This window comes from Sceloporus undulatus, chromosome 7 (assembly GCF_019175285.1).
Source record: "Sceloporus undulatus isolate JIND9_A2432 ecotype Alabama chromosome 7, SceUnd_v1.1, whole genome shotgun sequence".
In the NCBI taxonomy this organism is placed as follows: domain Eukaryota; kingdom Metazoa; phylum Chordata; class Lepidosauria; order Squamata; family Phrynosomatidae; genus Sceloporus; species Sceloporus undulatus.
The window spans coordinates 2,787,425-2,815,056 of record NC_056528.1 but is presented as its reverse complement, the minus strand read 5'-3'; the positions used below and the strand labels follow the sequence as shown (position 1 = coordinate 2,815,056).

The 27,632-nt window shown below is 42.7% G+C and overlaps 1 protein-coding gene across 13 annotated transcripts in view; it reads left to right on the top strand.

Annotated features, from left to right (window-relative positions):
- KIF1B (kinesin family member 1B) overlaps positions 1–27,632 on the top strand; it is a 100,730-nt gene that overhangs the window by 15,621 nt on the left and 57,477 nt on the right. For 5 of the 13 annotated variants that reach the window (XM_042479416.1, XM_042479413.1, XM_042479412.1 and 2 more), the window contains exons 3-13: positions 8,477–8,553; positions 12,562–12,741; positions 13,348–13,413; positions 15,627–15,805; positions 16,284–16,395; positions 17,578–17,655; positions 18,367–18,432; positions 18,672–18,689; positions 22,313–22,388; positions 23,127–23,205; positions 23,714–23,856. In XM_042479416.1, coding sequence (XP_042335350.1) covers positions 8,477–8,553; positions 12,562–12,741; positions 13,348–13,413; positions 15,627–15,805; positions 16,284–16,395; positions 17,578–17,655; positions 18,367–18,432; positions 18,672–18,689; positions 22,313–22,388; positions 23,127–23,205; positions 23,714–23,856 — 1,074 coding nt within the window. Of the gene's footprint in view, positions 1–8,476; positions 8,554–12,561; positions 12,742–13,347; positions 13,414–15,626; positions 15,806–16,283; positions 16,396–17,577; positions 17,656–18,366; positions 18,433–18,671; positions 18,690–22,312; positions 22,389–23,126; positions 23,206–23,713; positions 23,857–25,485; positions 25,525–27,632 lie in introns of all 13 variants that reach the window. The other 8 variants (XM_042479415.1, XM_042479408.1, XM_042479405.1 and 5 more) reach the window with 3 other exon arrangements.

Here is a 27,632-nt window from a genome sequence, read left to right as displayed (position 1 = left end):
AATAATAATAATAATAATAATAATAATAATAATAATAATAATAATAATAATATCTGTAGTGTCCTGTGGGTAGCTTTGCATACCTCTTCAGAGTGTATCCAAATAGAATAGGAAGAGTGGACTTTTGCCTCCCATATATATGTGTTTGTATGTTGGAGGTACATTTGGATTCTTCCATTACTTAGGTGTAATCTGTTTCTCCTTGGGGAAGCTTGTATACAGCAGCTCTGAATATTGAAGTATACATGCACATTGGTGTATGTGTGTGCGTGTGCATATTAGTCCTAGTGCGAAGCAGAGTTAAGATGTTTTGGGAAACAGTTCCTCTAACTAATCTACCCAGTTACCCCTAGTGATTTTAATTTCATTTAATAATTTCATTTAATGAATACAATGGGCCCTTGGTATCTGCTTGGGTTTGGTTCCAGGACCCTCTTCCCCCCTGGATCCCAAAATCCATGGATACTCAAGTCCCATTTAATACAGTGGCATAGTAAAATGATGCTCCTTATCTAAAATGGCAAAATCAAGGTTTGCATTTTGGAATGTATATTTTCAAGCCTCAGTGGACAAAGAGGGTCGACTGTAATATCATTAAACGACCAGGGGGACATGAGAGTGAAAACTGGGCCAAGTGTGCCCCAATAAATAATCCCTGGCCATGGCTATATTGGCTGGGATTTATGGAGGTTGTTGGCAAAAAGCATCGAGAGGGCGACTGCTTGCCTGCTCCCCTGGCGTGGCACAAACAGGGTCCAAATGGAAATGGGCCCAGGGCTCTTAGTGGTAGTTAAACTCAGGAGCGATGGGTGAGCATGTTGTCCTCCTGAAATGGCAGCTGCAGAGTTTGTATTTATAGCAACTGGATCTGTGAGAGCAGCTGAGGATGAGAGCTTTTCCAGCAGCTTCTGGCACTTCTTTTCCTCCTCTTGTTCTGCACGCCTCCCTCCTCTCTTTCCCTTCATGGTACAGACCTAGAATTCCTAAAGCAAGGGAGTCACTCCGGATGAATTCCAGTTTAAGCCGTGTATATGTGTGCGTGTTCCTTCCTTTAGTATGGATGACTTGAAAAATTCCAGGACAGCTTGATTATAAGCAAGTGTCCATTCCTCTCCCATGTGTTCCTGCTGTAATGCAAACTCTGTCTTCAGATTATTTTAACTAGATTTCTGTAAGGTGTCCAAGACTTTCTAGTCATATCCTTTAGGCGGAAGCAGGGAGGGAAAAAACACTGTTGTCTTTCTTTCTCCAAACATAGCATGCCATTTGGCATTTCTCAGATCTGTTGTGTATATCTGAGAGCTGTGGGGTCTGGTGCTTTTAATACCCCTTGTCTTCTACTTCACTGATAACAATATAAGAAAATGTTTGGCCTCCTGGAATCCAAGATGGAATATACCAGAAGCACCTTTGAGACTAAGTGAAAGAAAGAAATTGGCAGCATGAGCATTCCTAGACTTAAATCTACTTGCATCTGATTCTACGGAAAGCACCAAATTTAGCCAGATGGAGTAGTTTCTACCACTGTAGATATCATGTTTATCATAACTAGGAAGGAACATCTGAATGTGTTCTTGACCCAACTTCTCCCTGGTTCTAGTCTAAGCTCTGCAGGCTCTCAGAGACTTGTGTTCAAATTCTACTGGCTCCATTGACTCACTGTATAATCTTGGACGCATATCTTACTTCTCAGCCTCCATCTGTCAAAACAGGAATCGTGGCGATCCATTTTTACCGGCTTGTTGTGTCACGGAAGCCTTTCCAAGCACTATCCAAATGCCAATTGGCATGGAAACAATTCTTAAAGGACGCCCCACACTCTCCAAATGGAGGGCTCACTTGCAAAGTAAGATTTCAGTGTTAAAGGGATTCTTTATTTCGCACCAGCGTGTAAAAGAGTATAAATGCATTTGTTTGACATTTGTACAAATGCACCCAATCAGTACAGTTGGTTGTGTTGCCTGCCATAATCAAACCTTAAGTCCCTTGCAGATCCTGCCATATGATAGACTTGCAAATGTAGTTGGAACCACACTCTGCTTTTGAATCAATCCATCGATTCGGGTTGCACACTGATTTATCTGTAAGTGGGAATGAGGAATAGGTGGTCTTCGAAAGCTATTGGAACATCCTACCCCTAAACTGAATCCTGGTTTAAATAAATTAATAAATATTTAAACAAATTAGAGATATGACCATTCTTCAGGCAGGACTGCTTTCCTTTTTCTTGAGTGAAAAGCAGCCTTTTGAACAGAATCCAAGGGCACTTCCTTATGCAAGGCCAAGGCAGCTTGATTAAAAATTTAATTCAAACGCTGCATAATTTAGCAGATGGAAATGGCTTGGTGCGCACATCTTGCCCTATGTATACTGTTTACTTAGCATGGTTGGGAGACAGGTTCAGTAAAAGCATACATTCAGCCACTTACAAAAGATTGTTTAAGGATTGCTCTGTCCAGAACGTTTTAGGAGTATCTCTTCTTCAGACATTTGCTTTCAAAGGAAAGGATGGCATTTTCAGACACTGTTTGTGTCTCTAGTGAACTAGTTGAGGAAGGATTATATAGCAGTGCTGGAATGTATTTGAGGAAGGAAATTCACATGTCCTGCTCTGAAATGCTTCCACTGTGAGCTCTAGACATATGATGACTCCTGGTATCCATCCTGAAAAAACTAAACCAGAGTTTCCCGGTGTGGCTTAATGCTAAAATGACTTATCTTTATCTCAGTCCTGTATCTCTCAGAGACAAAAAGTTAATCCTTTGCTTGACTTTGAGCAAACTGTGTGCTCTGAAACAAGGACTGTAAGAGAATCAGACAAGAAAATGGCTAATACAAGCTAGCTTACTGTATATACTCTACTATAAGTTGACCTCGTGTATAAGTTGAGGGCAATTTTAGGGCCAGAATGATGGATTTTGACGTGAACTATGGATAAGCTGAGGGTAAAATCTAGGGGCGTGTAACAAAGGGCCTAAAGGATGATGCAAAGGAAAACAATGTCAAAGAGCTTGCAAAATTTACACAGAGCCTGGAATGTACTAAGCAGCTGTACACTGTTTCTGTCTTTCTGCTGACAGGCAGAGATCCAGGCAGAAGCTTTTAATGGGGTGGGCACAGGATTGTCTTTTACTGGCATGGTTTATGACATAAAATAAACTAGAGTGGGGCTTCCACATTGGCTGGGTCCAGGGATGCAGAGCCCTCATGAAGGTAGAAAATCTGCACATAAAAAAACTCTAGGTCCTCCAGTGCAACATCTGGTAGAAGCTGAACATAGATCATGCTGGAGGACCTACAAATGCCTAGAGAAGCGATTTCTCTAAGAATCTCTAGGTCTTTAAGAGGAACCCTATGGTCAATGTCTAGCAGAATCACACTGGAGGACCTAGAGATGCTTAGAGAGAACATATTGATCAAAGCTGTGAATAATCAGATCTGCAAAAGTCAAAGCTGCAAATGTGGAAAGCCAACTGTAACTACTAGTTTGCTCCCCATTGACACTCCAAATCTGCTTCTTGAGGCCACCGCTTCACTTTGCTTGGTATTAAGGCTGGCCCTGTTCCTTTTTTTGGCGTCATCTCTCTGCACATCTAAATGCCAAGCAAGTCCATCCAGTGTACTGCGGTGAATGTTACATGCCAACATAGTAGACAAGGAAACCCCAAAGGACTTTATTCTTCAAACGATGAAATCCCATTCACATTGACAAACCACAAGGCTTAGACACTGCTAAGGGATATCTGCAGTGGTAAGTGCTGTGTAAAATGGCCATAGGACATCGACGGCTGCTAGAAGAACCCCTTGGTAAAGCTGTTGAGTTCTCTAAAGCAGGTGACTGGGTTTTACCATGATGCTTCAAGTTGCTGTTAGTGCCACCGTGATGGAAAATAATTATAGTCGCAACACAAAGCCATGCGTGGGTTGGTTTGCAAACAGAAGTGTTAATTGCCACATTGGACCTTTTGAAACAACAGATAAACACATTTATTCCATTGACAGTTGAGCAGTTAATTTGGGTCCTGGCTGTGATTCCCTGCCTTGCCGCCTATTTCCTTTGCAAGGAGATGTGTAATTAAATGATTAGACTGGGGTGGAACGCATCTGAGCTGTAGAAACCAAAGTGGGGTGGGAAGTTCTTTGTGGGTTTTTTGGGCTATGTGGCCATATTCTCAAAAGGTTTACTCCTGTCGTTTCGCCAGCATCTGTGGCCAAACTGGGCAAAACTGAAAAATCTGGATTATGGAATATTTGTTTCAGGATGATGAATAAAATGGTTAGGTCAGTAGGGTCATATACTTGAGTCCCCGTAACATTATGTCCAAAATCAATATATAGTGGGAAGACCATGCACAGTATCACATCATTGCATTTCCTTGCTCTCTTATTCTTATGGGAAATATCCCTGGGATATTTTACGCTCCTGTACACAAGGTGTAATTTGCTGGTTTTTGTTTTGTCTTAAGACCCTTTTCTTGCAGCAGCCTGAATACAGAAGCGTGGCAGCCTTGGATACCTAAAATATCTTGATTTACGCTAGTGCCTTCTGATGATGATGAAGATGATGAAGATGGGTGCGCCTCCAATTTGACGCTGTTTTCTCAATGAAAAGACTCAAGCCTGTTGCCATAGAAATGGCAAACTGAGAAAAACTGATTTACAAGGTTCACTGTAGGTTTGTAGATGAGTCAAGTGACTGCGTTGTAGGAAGTGTTCCCGTTATATAACCATATACATCAAGATATGCCACAAAGCCTTTAAGGAAGGGTTTGCTACGTTTTCCCCAGATAAAGACTGTGGAAGAAACGGGACTAAAAGGTCTTTCCTAAAGGTCCTCAGGAATGTAGGCATTTTTGAAAACCCATTGACTGTTTGGAAGACCTTGACTGACTTGGGTGCTTTTAGATGATATGCATATCATTTCCATAAATATCACTGTGTCTGGAATTATTGTTTGCTTTCCATTGGTGGCTTGATTCTGGTATTACCTGAATCCTACTTGTCTCTTCCCTTCTATCAAGAAGTCAGCAAAATATTGGATGGGATCTATGAATCTTGCCACCAAGACTGTCATTCAAAATAGTCTTTAGTTGCCCTAGGTTATTAGACACAAACGCCTATTTCAACTTACGGTCCTTTTTGAGGTTAATTTAGTAGTCAAAGGTATTTACAGATCTTGACATATGGAGCATGACATTTATTAGGCAAGCATCTGTGATGTAACTGACATGTGGTTGACTTGTTAATCGCTGTCAGCGAACCAAATGGTTCTGTGTCATCATTTCCAAAAATCTCTCTTCTTTCTTCATTGAAGACAACAGACATTTTTCTGACCCTTATTTGCTCTTTTATGCCTCAACATAAAGTAAAAACAGTTCAACAATGGAAGACGCTCCTTCAGAGAGTGGTGGAGTCTCCTTCTTTGGAGGTCTTTAAACAGAGGCTGGGAATGCTTTGATTGAGAGTTCCTGCATGGCAGAAAGGGGTTGGACTGGATGGCCCTTGCAGTCTCTTCCAATTCTATAATTCTATGATTCTGTGATTCATCTCTTTTATCACTTTGTGGTTGTCGTTCTGCTCCTGGGAATAGATTAAAAGTAAAAGTACTTGGCAGAAAAAGGATGCCTTTTCCTTTCCTTAGAGCTGGTCAAAATGTGTGAAGGTATAGGCCTTGTATTTTAGGCTGGGCCAGTTGTAGGGTACGGGATTTCCTTGGCTCACAAATGCTGTTTTGATTTCATGGCTTTTGTTGATGCGCCTGTTGCTACCCAGAGCTGCTCCTCTATGCGCTGCTGTCCTAGTGTAAGCGATATTAATCCTTGGCTTGGCCTGCTTCTCAGCCTTCATAAGTCGGGAGAGTCGGCAGAAGGCAAATCCATTAAGTGAAGAATTGGCAAGGAGATGGGCAGTAGCAACGGTTGCTATTTGTCATCTGTGCACAAAACGGGGGGCCCACGGTTCCTATTTTCATTCCAAAACTTTAGACAGCAGTTCTTTTTAAGAACATGGTGCCCGTGGAAGATTTGGGGTACAGTAGGGGAATGGTGATAAAAATACAGTAAGGTAATGGTAATCATTAAAGAAGAGGATAGCTCCTATAGGATATTGCTGGCTCTCCATCTTTCTTCGTGGAATCATCTGCAAGGAGATTACTTGACGCTGAAGACAAACTAATTTCATAATCCCGGACTTTGAAAATCTCCCTATTGCCGCATGGACAGAAGGAGGAGAACCCTGCCTACAAAAGAAATCCTCCCCATCATAACATCTTTACTAAGGACTGAAACAACATGCAGGCATCTGACTACCATCTCCAAATGTTTTTTTCCATGTTTGGTTTGTAACATCTTGCCTGAAGAAGAAGCTCAGTGAACTTCAAAAGCTTGCAACAAGTATATTTGTGCATTTTGGTTGGCCAATAAAGGTACCACTGTTTGGTGGCTTTGTTAAATGGCCAACACAGCTACTCCAACATAATTTCACCTTGTTCTTGAATGGCAGTATTCTGTGGCAGCATAAGCACTTGGAGATCAGATCCGTGCCTCATGCCATTCCCAGGGTTTGTTGTATGTCTGACTCAACAACAGCTGACAAACCCTTCGTTGTGGGTGCGGAAACAGTGATTGTCAAGGTAGCTTGCAAGCCATGGGTTAAAGCATTGCCTTGCACTTCAAGGCTATGGTCCAAGAACAGCACATTGTTCAGGGATTGTTGGAGAAGAGGGAAACAATGCAGTGTCATAGTTTTCTGGTTTCCACAAACAGTGGTCTAGGGGTACATTTTTGAAGCGCAGGCATCCATCGCGGTAGTTGCTGTAGCCCCACCTCTACAGTGGATCCAGAGAAGGGTTTGCCTTTGCCATCTTCTGAGGCTTAGAGAGTGTGACTTGCCCAAGGTCACCCAGTGAGTTTCCATGGCCTGTTCTCTTTGAGAACATGGCCACATAGCCCAATAAACCCACAAAAAACGATGGATGTCAGCCATGGAAGCCTTCGACTTCACCTTTTGCCCAACTGTTTCTGCACAACGTCTTGCAGTCTGACAGCTTCTGGGCTGCAATTGGCCTGACTTCCATTTTCTCTTTCATAACTTGGTGGTGAGTTGGAACAAATGGCTGCGTGGATTTTATTGTTTGCACAAGCTGCACATATGGCCAGATCATAAAAGGAAGCCAGGGGAAAGAGCAGCTTTTGTGAGCAGCTGATGACCAGCCCAGATAATAGGGTCACACAGAACCTTTATTGTAGGGTCAGAAAGATCCCTATATAGTGGTGTATAGAGAATTAAGAGGTAGGTTTATCACCAGGACTGGGTTTCCTTATGAAGGTGAAAGAGTGTACAAAACAGTTGGGATCTTAGCTAAGGTTTTGGTTCTCTTGATCACTCCGTGTGGGCTCTACGCATATGCTGCATTTATTTGTAGGAGAGCCTTTTAACGTGTCGCTCCAGTGCCTCAAAACCTCAGAGCGTTTCCCATATGCCTTTTTTCAGGCCCCGTTAATTGCCTCCCCCGTATCTCGAGCCTTTGGAAAGCAAATCTGTAGACCACGGGCCTTCTTATCTTTGTACTCTTAACATGCGCTTCAAAATAAGCTTGAATGGGCCTGCTGTGAAGTTCCCAGGAGCCCCTGAGCTTTTCATGACTGATGCGCCTCCAGCTTTTGCGTGCATCTGAGGGAGGGGTTTGGTTTTAGTTCAAAGGAAACACCTCCTTTTTGCCTCTCTCCCTCATCCAGAAATTCTCACTAGTCCAAAGGCAAGATGACCTATTTTTGGTGCCTCTCTCTTTCTGCTCACTGTGAATTCCTTACACTGCAAGTGTGTGTTTTCTTGCACTTAAGAACAGCCCTACCTTTCCTTGATTCGTTCAAAGAATGTCTGCTTGCCACCTCATGAGCCCGCTGAACAAAAACATGTGCATTTAACCCTCCACATTTGACTTTTGGGGATTTGATTATTCACAGATTTGGTGAATATGTTCTCTCTAGGAATCTCTAGGTCCTCTCCAGTGTGATTCTGCTATATTCTGGCTGGTTAAATATTGCATTGCTGTTGCTGTGTGTCATCTAACGGTGTCCGATTTATGGCAACCCACAGGGTTTTCCTGGCAAGAATTGTTCAGAGCGGGGCTGAGAGAATGTGACTTGCCCAAAGTCACCCAGAAGGGTTTCCATGGCCAATTGGGGATTCGAACCCTGGTCCCCAGAGTCCAACACTCAAACCATTGGCTCTCAATTTTCTCTCCCTGTCAGAATTCTCCCAGTTTGGTATTGCTCCCAAATGTTTCATAATGTTTCCCAAAGTACTAATAGATAAGGCAATCTTTTATGTGTGTGTTATATCCTGGGTTGCTAATGTGGCAAAATAAGAAGTACTTGAGTGGAGCATCTGCTCTCGGGATTAGTTTTTATATATTGTTTCACTCCTGTTCCTGCTTTTTCCTCCAGTAACGAATGTGCCTTTCTGTTTCTTCTAGGTATTCTCAACCCAAAGAACCCCAAGGAACCGCCCAAATCCTTCAGCTTTGACTACTCCTATTGGTCCCATACCTCGGTAAGACCACACTCCCTTGTGTTGTGCAGCAAAACCCCCTCTGAAAACTGGAATTCACACTTGCCCAACTGGCCACTGGACATTCCCCCCAAGCAGCTGCTCCCTGCTTGACTCTATTGTGGTTTTAGCCCTTGACGTGTCGTATCCGTCTGTTTAAGTGCCTTTTCCACCATGGGATCAGAAAGATTAAATACCAAGCCACGAAGAACAAGTGTGCGCAAAGATGATAGATAGGACAGAGGATTGGCCCAAGTAGCTACAGAATGGAATTGACACAGCAAACACTTTCCTATTGCAGATATTTTTTTAAAATGGTTCATAAAGGAAAATCTTTACAAGTGGTTATGGCTCAGTGAAAGATGAGGCTTAATCTCCTGGTTTATTAGGAAGGCAAGGCTGTGCTTTTCTGGTTCCCACTGCACATACCCCACTGGGAAAGTTGTACAATACTCACTCCAGCTCCTCCAGGCTCTCTTCCCCCTCCGTCTCTCGGAGGAGGCTGAAGCTGAGGCCTTGCTGATTTCCTGTAATTGTTGGGCTTTGATGTAGTTGCTTCTCAGTTTTCTTAGAAGGGAAGGGCGGGTGAAACAGAACCTCTTCAGATTCCCAACAGATACAGGCTTGGATAATTGGTTTGTCCAGCAATGGAAAGTATGTGGTAGGCTGGACTCAGAAGCTGAGTTCCCTTGTCTGGTGTTCAGAGGAAAACCCAAGTATGTGAAAAACATTTCCCCCACTTAAATGTGCATGCTCTTCTGTTGAGATAATCAACCCAACAGAAAAACCAGGAGCTTTACCGTTGATATCTATCAAACAGCAAAGCGCTTGCTGAACCCTGGAGCAATGTCATCTCATCGGGGACCAAATAAACCAAGGCCAAAGGATGGGCAAGTTGAACCTTGAGCTATAATTTCTGGAATCCTGCAGTCAGCTTGGCCAAAATTTCCAAGCTCTTTCCAAGGCTCAACAGCCCATGCAATCTGAAGAGATACGTTGGGCTGATTCTTCCACATTCTGATTGATGTTTTGGGTTACAGACCCTTCCTCCAGTCCCATGCTATTTGCCATGTTGGGTAATCTGATAGAAATTGCTGGCTAAAACATTTGAAGGGCCACATTCACCTCTGTATTCAAAGCTGTAGTTTGTAAAACAGACCAGTTTTGTGGATGGGTGGAAAAACCAGATGATGAAAGGTGAGCTAGTTTATAGTAGCCAAGACTGGTTAAATTAGTCCCTGGCTGCCATCTCATAACTCTGTTAGGAACTGATTAGTTAGTTGGTCTTAACTAATCCTTGTCACCTCAGCACCTCCATTGCAACAGAGGGAGAATATGCTGCCAACCAAGCTTATTAGGTTGTTGGGAAACTGGCATGTAAGTTTGCCTTAAAGAGGTAGATAATATATGTTGAGAAGCAGTGTGGTGTAGTAGATGAAGTATTGCTGTTGAACTTGGGCTACATCCGCACTGTAGAAATAATCCAGCTTGAACCCACTTTGACTGTCATGGCTTCATGCTATGGAATTCTAGGAACTGTAGTTGTGTGAGCCATTTAGCCTTCTCTGTCAGAGAGCTCTGGTGCCACGACAAACTACATTTCCCAGAATTCCATTGCACTGAGCCATAGCAGTTAAAGTGGTGTCAGACTGGATTATTTCTGCAGTGTGGATGCAACCTCGAGAGACTTAAATTGAAGCTCCCACTGGGTTTTCCTTGCACCATTCACTCTCTCTCAACCAGTCTGATCAGCCTCATAGAATCATAGAGTTGGAAGGGGACCAAGGGCCATCCAGTCCAACCGCCTGCCATGCAGGAACTCACAACCAAAGCGTCCCCAACAGATGGCCATCCAGCCTCTGTTTAAAAACCTCCAAAGAAGGAGGATAACCATGTGTGCCAGTTAAGCTCATTGGAAGAAAGGCAGGCTGTACATGTGAACTAATAAATATTAATACATATTCCCTTGTGAACTTGCCCCACCAAGGTAAAGTTACATCCCCTGGTGTATGTGCTGTCCACTTTACTCCCTCCCCTACTACTGTACCTTATTCTCTTAACTGAGTTGTAACTTGGTTCTCCACAGAGAGCATGGCAGGACAGTCATCTTGTTTGGAGTTAATCTGCTCCACTTACTCCTTGAACGGGAAAATTTTCTACTTGTCAGCTGATGCTCCAGATTATGTCATGCTTGGAAGCCCTCTTTAAAAAATAATAATAACACTGTTCCTTCCCTCCTCCAGTCTTTGAACTTGCTTGCTTTATGAAGCTTTTTTGGGGGGTCATTTTTTTAAAAGCAAAATGGCATCCCTTGCGTTGCCCTCTGCTTATTAACTGTGGCCTGTTACAGACAGCCAAAATAAATCTGCTTCGAGTCACAGTGGAGGTATGGTGTTCACTGATGCATGCGTCCTAAGAGTCCAGAAGCCACACCAAAGCCACACTCCAGTCCTTAGGGCTGGAGCATGACTTTGGTGTGACTTCTGGACTCTCAGGACGCATACATCATTGAAACACCATACCTCCACTGTGACTCGAAGCAGATTTATTTTGGCTGTCTGTAACAGGCCTGTGTGACCTTAACATTGCAGTTGTTCATGAGTATGGCCTAGTTTCCCCAAAGACCTCTCTTCCCTGTTTTCTTCAGTTTAGAAATCCCAGGTTTGAGTTCTGATACTTCTCCTGTATGTCTCCTTTTGTTAAAGGAGATGGGCCGGATAAAAGTGCAAACAATACAGGCCGTTAGTTATTTTATTTACTTCCAATCCTACCTGCCTACCTGTTAACTTGCAAAAGGCATCTGATAGTGCTAAGGTTATTCCTTGCCATTTCAAATTAGCAAGATCCTTTTCGGGAAGTCGATTTTGGACAGCTGAACAAACCTGTTAATTTTCACAGCTGCCCATGTTTCATGGCTGAAATTGGAAGCAGTAATCTAGATCTCTGAGAAAGAAAGCACATCAGAAAATTCAGACGGTTGAAAGTTCATCATGTTGTTTTTCAGGCAGCCACTAATACAAATGTGTACTTAAAAAGTATGAGCGTATACATTTCACTGGTGGGAGCTTGGGCTTCCTTTGGGGCTCTCCCAGCCCCAAATCTCATGTACATAGGCTGATTGTAATGGTGGCATTCAAAACTGATGATGAGAGAGCCACCTCGGTTGCCCCAGAAGGCAACAATCTGGTTTAGGAGGCTTAGAGGAGGCAATATTTCAGACAGCTTGCTCCTTCTTGTTAATAGTAGAGTGGTATATAAAACTTGGGAGAAAAACATTTGCTCCATGGACTTGGTCAAATCCTCTGAGTATCCATGGCTGGCTGTTAGGGTCTGGGTCTCCTTTAATCTACCAAAGCCTAGCCCTCTCCTGACCTGGAAAGTGTATCACTACTATCTCCCATCACTGTCTGGAGAGTGGTTTCTCTGCCTATCATATAGGCAGGTACTTCTGACCAGCGATTGGAGATAATAGAGACTCTTTGAGGTCCTGGAGGCTCAAACTGAGGCTGCATCCACACTACAGAATTAATGAGGTTTGATACCACTTTAAATGCCATGCTCAATGTTATGGTATTCTGGGATTTGTAGTTTTGTGAGATGTTTATCTTTCCCTGTCTGGGAGCTCTGGTGCTCCACCAGACTACAAATCGTACGATTCCATAGGATTGAGCCATGGCAGTTAAAGCGGTGTCAGACTGCATTATTTCTGCAGCATGGGAGCAGCCTGAGAGTTCTTCACTTCCCTGTTACCTTCCTGTGGATGATAGAATCATCCTCCGAACATTTCTCTTGCAGCTTTGCCCTAAATTTCCCATTTACGAGTGTCTGTTTTTCATCATCTGACGGCATCTCCACCTAAGGATTCTCAGAAACAAGCCTAGGTCAAATCTCTGCTTGGCACTTTGTTAAATCGCTCCTAGTCTGGAGGACTGAGAGTGTTTTCCCTCTCCTTGATCATTCCACCCCCGTGAGGGTCAAATACTGACAACAACTTCTTCTACATCCCTGCAGTCCGAAGACCCTTGCTTTGCATCCCAGAGTCGTGTGTACAATGATATTGGGAAGGAGATGTTGCTGCATGCCTTTGAGGGCTACAATGTCTGTATCTTCGCTTATGGCCAAACGGGAGCTGGAAAATCCTATACTATGATGGGGAAGCAGGAGGAGAACCAGGCCGGGATCATCCCACAGGTAAGTTGAGTCTGGGGTTGTTTGGGTTGGAGAAGCTTTTCTGACAGTTTCCTTTCACCTGAGCTAAAGCAAGGGTTGTAGTGATTATAGTGGTTCTTAGAGGTGTGTATAAGGGTTAATAAGGCTGTTAAAAGCACATCTAACCCTGAAATCATGTTTACATTTCTTGCAAATCCCAGCCAACGGAGCCTTCTTCAAACAAACAGCTGAACTCCAAAAGATTCTTTGAAAACTAAGCTGGGACTGTAATGTTTTTACAGTTGAATGAATAAAGATTTAATATATAATCATGCCCCTCTAGGAGTTGTAACCCATATTTCTAATTTCAGTTTGAATTGCCTGTCACTTCTGTTTTGAAGTTCTCCCCACCAACCCTCCCCTCAGGCTCAGATTACAGCAGATTAATACTGGTTGAGTTTAGGTACAATTGATAACTGTCTAAAGGATAAATGGATTGGGGTGGGTGGGAATGAATTTATGGCCACTTTGCTAGTCCCTGTATTTGGAACAGCACTGAGAGCAGAGTAGATTAAGCGTCACAGGCGTCCTGTCACAGTTTTTGCTTTTACATGGTGGTTGTTTGATGCTCTCTTAATCTCTTTATAGCTCTGCGAAGAGCTGTTTGAGAAGATCAATGATAACAGCAATGAGGAAATGTCTTACTCAGTGGAGGTAAGAGAACAGAGTTGTGTTTGTGTGTACTGTCATCTCTCTTTATGTTTCTGTTCTAGATTGTGTCAGGAAACTGTGTATCACCCAAGACCTCTGAGTTGCCCAGCCTTTGCGTTTTCAGACAAGAATCCTGGCCACTGGTTATTCATCCCAGAATAACCCAATATGGCTATCAGCAATTTGTTTGTTTTTGCAGCCTTCCATCTTTGGCCTGAATTTAACTGCAAACTTCATGGTGACAACCTCTGCCTTTCTTATTGGATTGTCCTGTTTCTTTTCCCTTCCCACCTACTCTTATTCTTATATTTATCTCCCACCTTTTGCCCAACCTGGGACTCAAGATGGCTTACAAAAATTAAAACAGGTAGAGCTAAAACATATTTACCTGTTACTTTGTATCACCTAACTTGATGGTGGATAGATAGTGCTAGAGAATGTGAAAGCTGATACACTTTTGATAGCATTTTGATTGATCCTAAGAAAGATAACTGTTTATCCATCTATGGATTTTGGGGGTTTTCCCCTCGTGGACCAACACACCTATCCTTCCTTTCTTATTGATTTGGTTGAATTACAGAGTAGCTTTGTAACTGAGCCCTTGTTTGGCAGAATACTCTCACTTGTAATGATGGCAGGTAGTTCTTGCTCCTTCTAGTCAGGTGTGAAAAAAAGAACTATAAAGGGCTATGTGCCAAGGATATCTTAAGTGACTAGCAGCCCATGGCACCTATGGATTTTGGTTTGTTGACTGTCCACTTATGTTATTAAAGGTGATGGAAGCAAATAGCAAAGTTTGGAACAAGTACAAGTTTTGTGCTATTCTGTCATCAATCCTGCATGTTTCCCCGCATGATAATGGAAAAATAGCAAACAGTGCAATGAAATGAGTTCCTTGGTCAGCATTGCTGTGCATAACAACAACAAATCTCTTGTTAAACACTATAGAGAGTAGCAGGAATTAATTTTCCAAGCTCTGGCTGAATGAACAAGGGCCCTTGGGAGCTCTGCAGGGTGTGCTGTAGTGCCACGTTTTGCCCTGAGCTATCAGTCTAGTGACAGAAAGCCACAAAGAAAGGAAACGCAGGTGTAGCTGCAAGAGAACGGGTTGCCCTCTGAGCCCAAAGAGTGCAGGTGACCGGAAGGCCACTTCATGGACAGAGCTGCGCCTGAAAATGAGTTCTTCCTGTTAACTCAATACACAATGACAACTTCCAGGCTGTTGCCCAAGTCCACACTTTAGGAGGATGTCTGTCCATAGTTGGCGAATGATTAAAATACAGCCTGTGTATAAAAATAGCCTGTTGCTGCACACATTTGTTCCATATGTTTTGTCGGGCCTCCTTCCTTGACAGACAGATGGGATGCTTCTGCTAAGCCCTCCAAGACCTGCCAAATCAGCTCCAGAAAGGGCAGTAGGATGGAGTGGGGGGTGAATTCTGCTTTGGGGAACTCAACATCTGACAGAAAAAGCAGTGTCTGTCTTTTTGGTGAAGGTGTGGCAACTGCTTCCCAACTTCCAGGGTGAAATTTGCTCCCCGAGCCCCATGGCAATGGCAAAACAAACATATTCACCACCATGAAGTAGAAAATGTTGTTGGAGTACAGTTCCCAGAATTCTAGACCATCAGTCATTTGGCCAAGGCTTCTGCAAACTGAAATCCAGCAATGTCTGGTGGGCCACAGGTTGGGAACCATTTAGGACAGTGTAACGGTCTCTGTGTGGGAGCGAGATCTCTTTTATGTCCTGCTGCCCCCTTTAAAGGACTTGTACCATTTTCATGGTGATAAAGCAGCAGACTTTCTAGTGCAGCAGTGGGGAAACAGTGGTCTTCTAAATGTTCATAGTCCAAAGTTCCCATCATCCTTGATCATTTCTCATGCTGGTTGTGGGAGTTCTGATCCAACAATATTTAGAGGGTTTTAGGTTCTTTATCTCTTATATGAATGGCCAAGACAGTGACTGTTTCTTCATTCCATTTTAAGTTGGTAAAAGTGGCAGGGGAATAGGGATGTTCAGCTTTTAGTTGTACTCCATTTTAATTTGGTGTTAAGCTGCCTTGGGTCCTGTGCTGGAAGAAAGGCAGGATATAAATTAATTAAACAATTTAAAATAAAACTTGCTTGTTTTATGCCTTCCTTAATTTTGTTGTCTGCATTGCGGGGTCCCAGTAGAGCTCAAGGTCCTAATCTTTTTTGCCTACATTTGCTTACAGGTCAGTTATATGGAAATCTATTGTGAGAGAGTCCGAGACTTGCTGAATCCCAAGAACAAGGGGAACTTGCGTGTCCGGGAGCACCCTTTGCTCGGGCCCTATGTGGAAGATCTCTCCAAACTTGCCGTCACTTCTTACACTGACATTGCAGATCTCATGGATGCTGGGAACAAGGCCAGGTTAGTTACTATCTAACCTGTTACAAAACAGCTTGTGCTTCACGCCTGTGAATCTGCTAATGGCTGTGATGACTGAGAAATAGTTAATATGAAACCCCTTACTTTTAATCCGTCACCTTTTTAACCATTTTTTGATAGGGAAATTATATATGGGATATTCCTCTTCAAGTGTTTATTAAGATCACAGCCTGTAATTAGAAAAGTAACTAAACGCTACAGTTATACTGCAAAAGGAGGGAAGTGATTGTTAAATTAGAATTATAATGTAAGTTAGGTATTGGGCAAAGGAGCTAATTGCAAACTTGTAATGAGTTGTGACCACGTTCTTGCTAAGTCCAGGTTTCAGACCCTTCTTTTCATTGGTATAAAAGCAGAAAGAACTTCAGGATTTGGCTGTCTTCTGCTGCCTAAAACTCTCAGAAGCTACCTTCCTATTCCTGGCTTTATTTTTTGATGCTACTTTTCCCCTCTATTAAAGAACGGTGGCAGCTACCAACATGAATGAAACCAGCAGCCGTTCCCATGCTGTGTTCACGATTGTGTTCACCCAGAAGAAACACGATGCTGAGACTGACCTTTCCACTGAGAAGGTAAGATCTCCTGGGTCCAGGAAGTGGAAAAAAGTAGGGGTTACCTTGGCTGTTTGATTTTATTTGTCACCCATTTGCCAAATAACAAATCCCATTTTCCAAAGAGCAGTTGGGCCCTGTAGGTGGGGAGCCTAAGGCCCATGGACCCTCTAAAAGTGATATGAAAAATCCCTCCCCAAAATTACTCATGACCACCACAAAATGCAGCCATTTTCTGATCTGTTTTGCAAAGGTGCATGCTTTGCATTTGGGCCTTTCTGTAAGGGATGTACATTGTTTATATACAGATTTCTCTTCCTCTGCCTCCCCCAGTTGCTGCTCTTCCTAAGCGTTGTGTTAATTTGGGAGCTGGGAGGAAAATGCCCACAATGGGAATGGAAGTGAGGAAGAACGACTCTAGTAACATAATGAGAGGCCAAATAGATCTCCCTCCCTGGGCACAGAAGCATCAGTGTTTCTGCTTGGCAAGCCTTAACTAATTACCGGCTCATTAACTCTCTCCTCTTTTGCATCCTCCCTGTAGACCTAGTTTAGTTTGGAGGCAGCAATGGGCAAACCACAGTTTAAAACATTATGGAGGGATTTGCATGTCAAAAGGAGCCAGGGTTTTCTGTGTGGGAGAGGCTTTCTAGCCTTAATATCTCCTTTTGAGAAAACAAAAGAGAAAGGAAGCTTTAGCACTGTGTATTATTATATGACTGATGATTTTTAACAGCCTTTTCAGTCTGACTCTTCATCCAGTTTGTGCAGTATGTGTCTCCACTCTATTAGCACTTTGTAAAATTCTAAGATGATGCTTGCAAAATGCTGCACCCAAAATAAGTGTGTGTGCATTAGAGGGTAGACAGATTGGATCTACATTCCCATGTATTCAGTCCTAAATCGGTTCTTTCCCATTTCCCTATCAAAATGCAGCGAACACCCCACCTCTGTACATAATCTCTATTTAAACTGAGTACATTTCCCCGTAAAATACCACTTCCTTCTAAAATATACCCTTTTTAGCTGAGAAATATAGCTCAAAATGTGGAGGAGTTTGAAACCCAAAGGGTAATGTTATTCTAATCTTCACACTAGTTTGCAAAGTTGAAAGGTGCTGATTCACTGAACAAAAATCTACCTTGAACAGCTGGATCCTACAGTTCCAAGTTGTGGTTTGTTTGACCGTCCTTCTTTTTACAGGTCAGCAAGATCAGCCTTGTGGATCTTGCCGGGAGCGAGAGGGCAGACTCTACTGGTGCCAAAGGGACTCGGTTAAAGGTATGATGCTGCTGTGTTTTGCAGGTAGTTAGGTGCGGCTCTAGCTCAGTGATAGGATGCTTACCTGCTTCACACATAAGAACTCCCAGGTCCAGACTTTGATATTTCCAGTTAAAATAATTTGGAAGCCAGTGGTGAGGAAGATCACTTGAGACCTGAGAGAGCTCTTGATGCTGCTGATTTGAGTAGACAGTAATGACATAGATGGGCCATTGCTCCAACTCACTGTTAAGGGGCCTCTTATGTAAATCAGGGGTTAAACCCTCAATTACCAGGGATCCAGTTGCCAGAAATAACTTGCCAGGGATCACGTTCTAGTACCTGTCTAGTGTACAGCCACTTCCAAGTGAAAATGATTATATTTTTTGAAGGTAACAATTCTTAGAACATTGTATGTGGTCAGTATTCCTGGTCTCCCATCTGTTATGCAGAGTCACACTTTCCCCCACGTAAATCCACATGTACTACAAAAAACAAAGTGCACATAGTCAAAGACTATTGAATGAGATTCCATTGGCTAGTTAGGCCAGTGGAGCGTTTTCTGCCTTTCTTCTCATCACAGGGACTAGATTTGGGCCTGCTTTTAAACAGAGTTGGGAATGCAAACAAATGTGCACAGTCTAGCAAGAATGGGTTCCTATTTTTCATAGACTTCTGCGTATATTATATGTAGCACAGCTTTAAGTGAAAAAAATCCCATTGTCTTTCTAGGAGGGAGCAAATATCAACAAGTCTCTCACTACTCTGGGGAAAGTCATTTCAGCCTTGGCAGAAGTGGTAAGTCCAAAAAACAGTATCCTAAGACTCTGGTTTGTGAGTCCACCTGGATTTGTGTACAGAATTTGGCTTTGAGCATGGGTTACACAATTTTTTGGTTTGTGAGGGAACAATAACTGATTGGGTTCCTTGAAAAAATAACATTGGTTTTTGAACCTGCAACTCCTAATTAAAATATACGTGTTTCCTTCTTCTGTCCTCTTACCTTATCTTTCTTTCTTCGATGCTTCCAAACTTAGGATAATTGCACCAGCAAGGTAGGATGGGGAAAGGGTGGCCACTGAGAACTAGGACTTGGTAGTCTGTAGACAATAACAAATCTTAGACGGAGAGACATCAGGAGCAGGGAGCCATCAAGTTGAACTTCCATACAAATTTTCAGTTGGGAAGAAGGAGATAGCAAATTTTGGATATTATAAGAGGGCAGCAAAGTGAGACTTGCTCATGTTGCTGTTATTGTAACCTTTAATGCCTGGGGTGAGGAGAGGTGCTTGTGGGACTTTCTGTCTCATGTGCCAAAATAATCTGGTTTGGCTATTCACGTTGATTTGGCAAGTTGTATGTGGAGTGGGGGGGGGATATACTGCTTGGTTTCAGACAGCAAAATACCTCATTTTCTTTGGTATAGCATTAACCACAATATTGAAAATATAAATGACCTGGTCCAGATAGTGCAGGTGAATGCAACTCACAGACCTGCCCCTTCTATTCCACTCTGACCTGCAGCATGCATTGGTCCCTTGCAGCAATAGATACTCCTAAACTGCCTGCTGTACTTCATGGAGAAGGAGGAGGTTCATGATCCAGAAGAAAGCTCTAGATCCCTGCTCCTGATGTCACTAATTTGATTCTCCCTCTTTAATGTAAAAATAGCAGTAACATACACATCTTATTACAATTTCTTCAAACCTGCATTTCAAACAAAGCTTGAAAGCCGGGGTGGGGAACGGGTAGACCCTCCAGATGCCGGATTGTACTGCCCATCACTCCTAGCCAGTATAGCCAATGGGTGAGATGATACGAACTGCAGTCTCAATATCTGGATGTTTTCCGTTCCTGCTTTATTGATTTCTCTAGAGATGTGAAAGGCTGTAAAAATAACTACTTCATGGGGAAAGTCCCCTTACCTGTCCTCCCCCCAGCATTCACATCTTTAGTCACTTAGTTCCCACCAGTCGGTGAGAGTACTGTCTTGTTTGATGATAAAGCACATCATTCCTCTCTCTTGCCTTTGGCTGTGAAAGAATATTATAAGCCCATCCAGTGTCCGTTCTTGGCCTGGTTTGCATATTATGCATAGTTGAGGCTGCAGTGTCATTCTTGAATCCTTGTAGAGAAGATCCAGCTCCTCGATTGAGGCACATTTGAAATAAACTTTTGATGCAGTTGTAAAACAGCCTTCTTCAGCCAGCATGGCTTCCAGATGAATGCGACTGCAGTTCCCATCACTCTAAGCCAGCGTGGCCAGTTAACCATTACAATGCAACATATATGGAACACACCGGAGTTATGAGTCTTGCTTTAGAAGGAGAAGTCGCCACCAAACCTTACCACCCCCAATTTGACTGTTTTGCTTTTTTAAAAAGGTAGAACCCTGACCTGAGGGGCTGTATTTGGAGAGAGGTGGGGTGCTTCCATCAAAAGCCAATTGTTTCCCATCTGTTTTCACCCCAGTATCTATGGGAAAGTTGGGACTGGAAGCCATGTGCAATTTCACCTCTAATCTGTGCTGAAACTCTTGGAGATCTTTCCTAGATTTTCATTTCATTTCTTTGTGTCCAGGAACAGTTCCTAAGTCCTTCGCATCGTGCAACCAGGTGCAAGATTACTGGGTGGGTGGGTGGCGTGGGCAGGTCAGAATCAGACCTTTCCATTCCACGGATGCTTCTGCTTCTAATTTTGTCAGCTAGCGCTTTCTGACCCGTTCTGACCTAGCTTTGTCCTCAGTAATCTTTCTTCCCCTTCTCCCCCTCAGTAGTTTTAAGTGTTCTTCCATCTGTCCGTCCAGCAGTCCCTTCCATCAGGGCTTGTCATCCTTTCTCAGATATAACACAGCTGATGGTGCATCTTTCCCTGCTTGCTGCAAATTAATTTCTAAATAAAACAATCCCATTGATCTAATCCCTGGGCAGCATTCTGAATTTGCCTGGCCTGGCTTGTGCTAAAGGTCAGGAGCTACTTAAGTCACGACAGGAGTCTCCGAATATTGATTTTCGCTGAGGTGGCCTTTCTGTGCTCAGGCTGCACTGTGGACTGCATTTCACGTGACGGAATATGCTTGGATACCAGTAAAACAAAATGGGTCACAAACATAGAAATGTAGCACGTCAGGGGAAAGTTTGTTTTATGTCTTTATTGGATCTATATACTGCCCCCTCCTCACTCCTCAGATGGGACTCGAGGTGGCTCAGATTGAGTAAAAATACAATTAAACTACAAAACAGCTGCACATCCTGCAGTGCAGTTAAATTAAGAAATGGTCTTTAAAAATACCAACACACTCAGCAAAAATCCCTTCTTCTGCAACCATTTATAGGAGCCCAAGACAACTGTTGGAAAGACCACAGACAGATTTCTAGCCTAGTTTTCTATAACTAGTGATTGATTTTATTTTATGGAGGTAGGTTCAGTTGTATGCATATCTGCCTGCAATTGGAAGCGATACAGTCCAGAAGATTTTAACAGTTTCGGTATTCAGTATTTCAGTATTCTGTCTTTTAGCGTTTTAATATGTGTAGTCAGCTTATCCAGGGACCATGTTCTTGCATAGAGGCTGGGTCTATGGATGAGATGGCATTAAGTTCTTCAGAAAGTAGCTAGAGTGACAGATACTCAACATCAGCTTTTTTGAACCTCATGTTTTCTCTGTCGGGAATATTAGTAAATGTGTTTATTTTGGTATACTCTACAAAAATGAACCAAAATAAAACGCACACGCACACACACACACCTTCCATTGCACCAGCAGATTGAATAGCTGAAGCTCCTCCTGGTATGGTAGGAATCCTTTTGCATTTCACTGCCTTGTATGTATTGAAAATGAAGAGCGTTTCAGAAAGAAGATGTGGCACTCTTGATTCAGCATTATTATCATTGTTGAATACACAGGGCTTCAGAGTCCGATTTTTTAAGAGCTGAGCACTTGAACCCTTCTGCCTAGATGAGTGGATCTGTCAATTTCACTTTCTTCAACATTGGATTTTTTAAAACCTTGAGTCCTTTGTTGTCCTGAACCTTTGGCTTTTTTTCTTCTTAAGAAAACCAAAATGACATTCTCAGCTGTCCTTACTGTACATCCTGACCTCATTGTGAACTGTTCAGTAGTAATGGCATTCAGCGTTATGGGTTGCACTAGTACCAAGCGCATGAGTCCAAGCATAGCCAGAACAGTAATACATAAAGATGTGGAAACTCTCTCTTGGAAACCATAAACATTTTTTCCGTGTGAGTGGAGCTGTGGGGAAACACTTTTTTTGCACTGAGAAGGTGGGTTGGGTCAGTCAGTTGGGGCCATTCAGCTGCCAATTGCCCAGCCTTGCTTGAGCCTAAATAGCATGGCCTGGATCCAGAGAACAGTGGAATTAGTTCCATCCGCACATCAGAAAATCTAGGGTCGTGTTTCTTGGGCTGTAGCCCCACTTGCCAAAACCAAACTCCCACTAGTCATATCCAAACCACTAGAATCAAAGTATTTGAGATACCAGCCTTGCATCCTCTCCTTGTTCTCATAGATTTTCTCAATGCCTCCCTCACTTTGCTCACAGCAGATGCAATGTTAGAGATATATTCTGTGGTGATGGGGAAATGTGTGCACACAATTTTATGCAGATTTTTTTTTTGTGACAACACTCTCTTAAGTGGCAATTTTTTTTTAAAACAGAGTAAGAAGAAGAAGAAGACTGACTTTATTCCTTACAGGGATTCTGTACTGACCTGGCTACTTCGGGAAAACCTAGGTATGCTGATGCAGAGAGCATCCTTTTCACTCATTATATGTTTCCTTATATTGGTTTACACTGAATATTTCTCTGAAATAATAGCAGTTTCTGTGGAAGCCTTTCTCAACCCCTTTACCCTGGAGAACCCTTGAAATCATTTTCAACACTCAGAGAACCCCATCATAAAAATGTCTTGGAGTCAATGACTTTGGCTTTGACACAATCCCTTTGCCACTCAGTGTTAAAAAGAATCTTGGATCTAATTTAAACAATAATACAGGCTTCTAGTCCTCATTATTCTGGGGAAATATGATAATTATAATGGCTGATGACTAGATATATAGTCTTTGTGGCCCTTTCTATGACTGTTCTTCTTGGCATGTGTCGTTTCTTGATATTCCGAAGTTCTGCAAACTCAGTGTTTGTGGGCAACTGCAAATTCTTTCCTAAGCATTATTTGGCTGTATAAGTGTTGCATTTACATATTTAAAATGTCCATCTCAGTGGTTTCCAAACTTCTATCCTCCAGATGGTTTGGAATTTAGCTCCCAGAATTCCTGATTTTTAGCCAAACTAGCTGGGGCTTCTAGATTTTGAAATCCAAAACTTAACTTATTCTTTACTTGAAATTTACTCTTTACATGGTTGTGGATTTGTGGTGAATTCATTCTTTATCACTGAGTATTTACCTCACTCTTGGCAGTCAGGCTAAGGCTAAGGCTAAGGCGTTGTGTTGAATCTGATTCTCTTTTGTAGGTGGCAATTCAAGAACTGCAATGGTGGCTGCTTTGAGTCCAGCAGACATAAACTATGATGAAACTTTAAGCACTTTAAGGTAATGAGAATTGTGTAAAAGTGCTGGGAGCTTTCTCTTCTCACCTATCTTCCTTATCTGGAATATGAGACTTGTGATAGTAACTGAAGAGTGAATTGGAAGCAGACTCTGATGTCCTTTTTTCTCCTCATTAAATTCATTTGCTGGGGACACCAACATAATAACAGTAGTAGTAAACTACGGTGCAGTGGTTTGCGTGTTGGGCTAGGACTCCAAGAGACCAGGGTTTGAATCTTCTTGGCCATGGAAAATCACTGAGTGGCCTTAAGCAAGTCACACTGTCTCAGCCTCAGAGGAAAGCAGTGGCAAATCCCCTCTGAAAAAATCTTGCCAACAAAGCCTTAGGGTTGCCATAAGTCAGAAACGAAGGCGTATAACAATAAAAAGCAGAGCTGTTGCATGATAGGAGTTTCTGGCCTACATCCTGTTGTTCAAGACATGGGACGGTTGTTGAATATCTTCCTTTAATGAATGATCTGGCCTTGTGTCTGTCTGTCTCTCTCTCCAGATACGCTGATCGAGCAAAACAGATCAAATGCAATGCAGTTATCAATGAGGATCCCAATGCCAAACTGGTGCGGGAGCTGAAGGAGGAAGTAACACGACTCAAGGACCTTCTCCGCGCCCAAGGGCTTGGCGATATTATTGACAGTAAGTAGATTAAACAATTTCATGGCTTGGCCTTGCTGGCGGAGATAAACTTCTTACCCTGGCTTCAGAGCTGAACAAAAATCTAGGCTCTTTGACAGATTTGAGGGCGTGAGAGAAAAAGAGAGGCAGAAATGGATTAAACCAAAGTTCATGGTTTCAGCGTCCCTGCCCAACACAAATTTTGCTTCTGTGTGGAGTGTTGATGGACTACCAGCAAGGATATTCCTTTATTTGCTATTTCTAATTTCTAGCCATTGTCTGTGGCAAAACGGCACTATGGCCGCTAAAAAGGGGGTGTTTGTGTGATTAATGGTAGCCATATCAACACTTCTAGGAGCTGGATTCTTGGATAGGTTGGTGTCTATCTGGGAATAAACTGGAGCAGAACCTAAAACATCCTGTTGCAGAACCTGGAACATTTGGGCACATAATAGGTTTAAATAAATCTAGTGAATGCCTTTCTTCCATGATAGACACCACTTACAGAGATTCTGCCCCCTTTCTCTCTCATGAAATACTGTCTGAAAACCCTCTCAGACTTTGCAATTCTTCAAGTTCTAATTTTGTCTTTCTTCACAGAGACAAAAAAAAGTCTGGGACTTGGAGGATGTTTTATCTCACTGTTCCTTGATGAAAATGCTCCCCATTTTACAAAGTGCTTGGCTCTGTTGGGCACTTGTTTTTTGTTCTGTATTTAGCAATAGTAGGATTATTGTCCTGTTGGAGCGGTCAAAAAAAGGACTGATTCAGGTACTTTTGCAAATCATTGGGAAACCTATGGCCTCCTTCTGTGACTGGTACAGAATTGACTATTTTTTCTTTCTTTCCTGTGACCAGTATCAGAAATATGAAGTTTTGCACCTGCTGAGATGAATGGCTTGTGGTCTCATGCCTCCTTCATATATCGTTGGTGTGGTTGCTGTTTTTCTAAGGCTGGATCTCATCTGCTCTGGTAACATCTGAGGGCAAGAAGACCCTAAACATGTGTGACTGCCCCTCTGTTCCTCCCAGGAGATGCATCTCTGGCAGGAGAACTTGCCTGATCCTCCTACTTGGTTCTGTCCATCAAATGTTACTGGAGCACCGTGGGATTTGGCAACCATGCTTCCAAAGGAATGTAATAATTTGATCTTGGCACAGCTTCAGCAGGGCTTCACTTTGAAACATTGGGGCCACCTATAAATTGAACCCATGGGGCTGGTGGGAAGACACTGTGTATTTCTCTCTTGCTATATCTTTTAACATTTTCTAGATTTTAAAAAAAAGGATGGCTGAACTTTGGCTTTTGGGCTGTGGGCATGGATTTGTCTGCTAAGGAACATTCCTGGCTTAATCGCTGTGAAAAGGAGCATAATTTGTATGCAGAGTGAGTCTTTGCCCTGAAAATAATGGATGGATGAAAGCAAGAAACACCAGCAACCTGAACAAAGAGGATTTGATTTGGGATCCCCAAATGGAGAGATTTTTCTGCTGTGTTGTCATTAATCAGATCAATGTTTTGTGTACAGTTGTGAATATTCATTTTTATAAAAATCCAAAGTGAGGACTTCTCTTCCCTTCCTCTGTCGACTATTGATCCTGAATATTTTTGCCCTTCTTGTATCTTCCCTCTTTAACTCCCTCCTTTAGTTGATCCGTTGGAAGATTTCTCTGGAAGTGGAGGCAAATGTGTGTACTGTGAAATCACTTGCAGTTCTTCTAACCCTGGCTTTTGCTGGATCAGCTTTTCAGCGGAGCTTTACATGCCGTTTCCTTGCAGCAAAATCCCAGGCAGAGCTTTCTGTTAAAGCGTGGGGTCCAGTAACATTTCATGGGACCAAAGCTAGTCAGGAGTTTCTCCCCTTGCTGAAATGCCTGTTGTTGGCAAAGCAGCAAACCAAAAACCTCTCTTAAAAAGACAAATACAGAATGTACTGCTAGACTGGGTGAAAACAAGGACAGTTGTTTTAAATTCCTTTTGGGTTTGAACTACCAATCTGTGAAGGCATTAGCTTAGACAAAAATGTGCAGCTTGTGATAACAAATAAGCAGGATGTAGTGGTGCTTTTTTACCCTTAAAGGAGAACTAAAGTTAGCTGAAAAGAAGTATGCCTATGGCTTTTTTGTTGTTATTGTTTTGTGGACTCTGGGAACTGTAGTCCAAAAAATTACTTCCAAGTTCTAGTAATTTTACAGGAATGCCTGGCATGCAAACTGAGTCTCCTGAACCTTTTGGCCTCTTTACCTGAAAAAAGACCAGGAAAATGACTCACTTAGTAGAATTTCTATCCTTTTTGAGCTGCAAGTTCTGTGCAACAATACTCAAAAGAATGAAACCCAATAAAAATACAGTTTTGGCTGGCAGCAAAACCACCCAAGACAACAGATGGTCTGTAAAACAGCTGCTTAAAAAGCCCATATCGCCAATAGGAGAGCAGGCAGTTGAAAGGCAACGGAACGGAACATAATGGTACAGTTACATAAACTTGGTGGAAAGCGTTTGTTTCTCTATACAATGTAATATGGGCGACTTTAATTTAATCTAGCAGATGTGTTAGGTTTTGCTTCTTCCATTAGATGGGTTACAGGATAAAACAAGGTGAAATTAACTGGGTATCGCTCTCAGAAATTTGGCTGTTAATCTGGATTATTAGCCCAAGCAAAAAAGGCAGTGGAAGGATAGCTCTATCTGGGATTTTCCTGAAATTGGATACCTGGCAGCGTGAAGTTCTGTTGTCCGGCTCCTGCTTTTGGCCATGATACTGCTTCAAATACTTCTAATGCTGCTTCCAGCTTGGACGGCTTTTAACTCTTGACTGCCGTGGTGCCTTGGAGGGAGAAGCATGCATGGCCGCGAGGGTGTGGTGCCGTGTGGGCATTGTGCAGCGGCTGTGGCGACTGCGCGTCTCAGCCTCTCCTTTGTGAATGCATGAGGAGCCTCCCGATTAAACTCCATCCTTGCTCTGCTTGCTTAGCGCATCCTGGTGGCTCCCTCCGCACCTAACCTCTCCCCACTCCCTTGCTCTCTTCTGTATTTGCAGATGGCAGTTTGTAAACCAACTTGAAACATCACTTCTGGTTATTCACAAGAAGTGGTTGGGTCCTGAGCCTTTGGAAGCTCAGTCCAACAAAAAGATAAATGCATATTTATTGTGGATAAATGCACACTTCATGAGGTTTGTGTGTGTCTGTCTAAAGCTGAGCAATACACACTTCCTCTTGTGGAGTCTCTTTTGGTTCTGCTGACTTGGGTCATGCAGAAACAAAATCCACATGGGAAACAGTTGGACCAAGGCAAAATATTTTACACCCATGTACGGAAAGACAGCATGAAATAAATGCTAGAACCAAGTCATATTCCTTTTCTCCCATTTAGTGTAGCCACCACCCCATAGTTAGAAAGGAAATACATCTCAAATGGGGGTGAAGTTATCCGTCGTTCATAATGCCACTTCGTTTTGTTGTAGTTGTTACAGAAAAGGTATTAATTACAAGGAACTAGTTTGCCACTAGTTACTTCCAGTTTTGATCGTTCCAGTAAATTTCCTTCAAGAACGGTGACTGGATACCTCTCCTTCTTACATACCTTCTCAGCGCTCTTTCTTGCTTAGGTCAGCTAAGTCAAATGTTACTCTTCCACATATTTTTGAAAACCGAATTGATTTTTTATAACCCATTGAACTGTTTGAAATCTAGGCTGGGAAAGATGATGTAGTTCTTCGCTTCATGTCTCTTTACAAACCTAGGTTTTGGAGTAGGGACTATGGCTCAGTTGTTGGAGCCTCTGCTCACTGTGG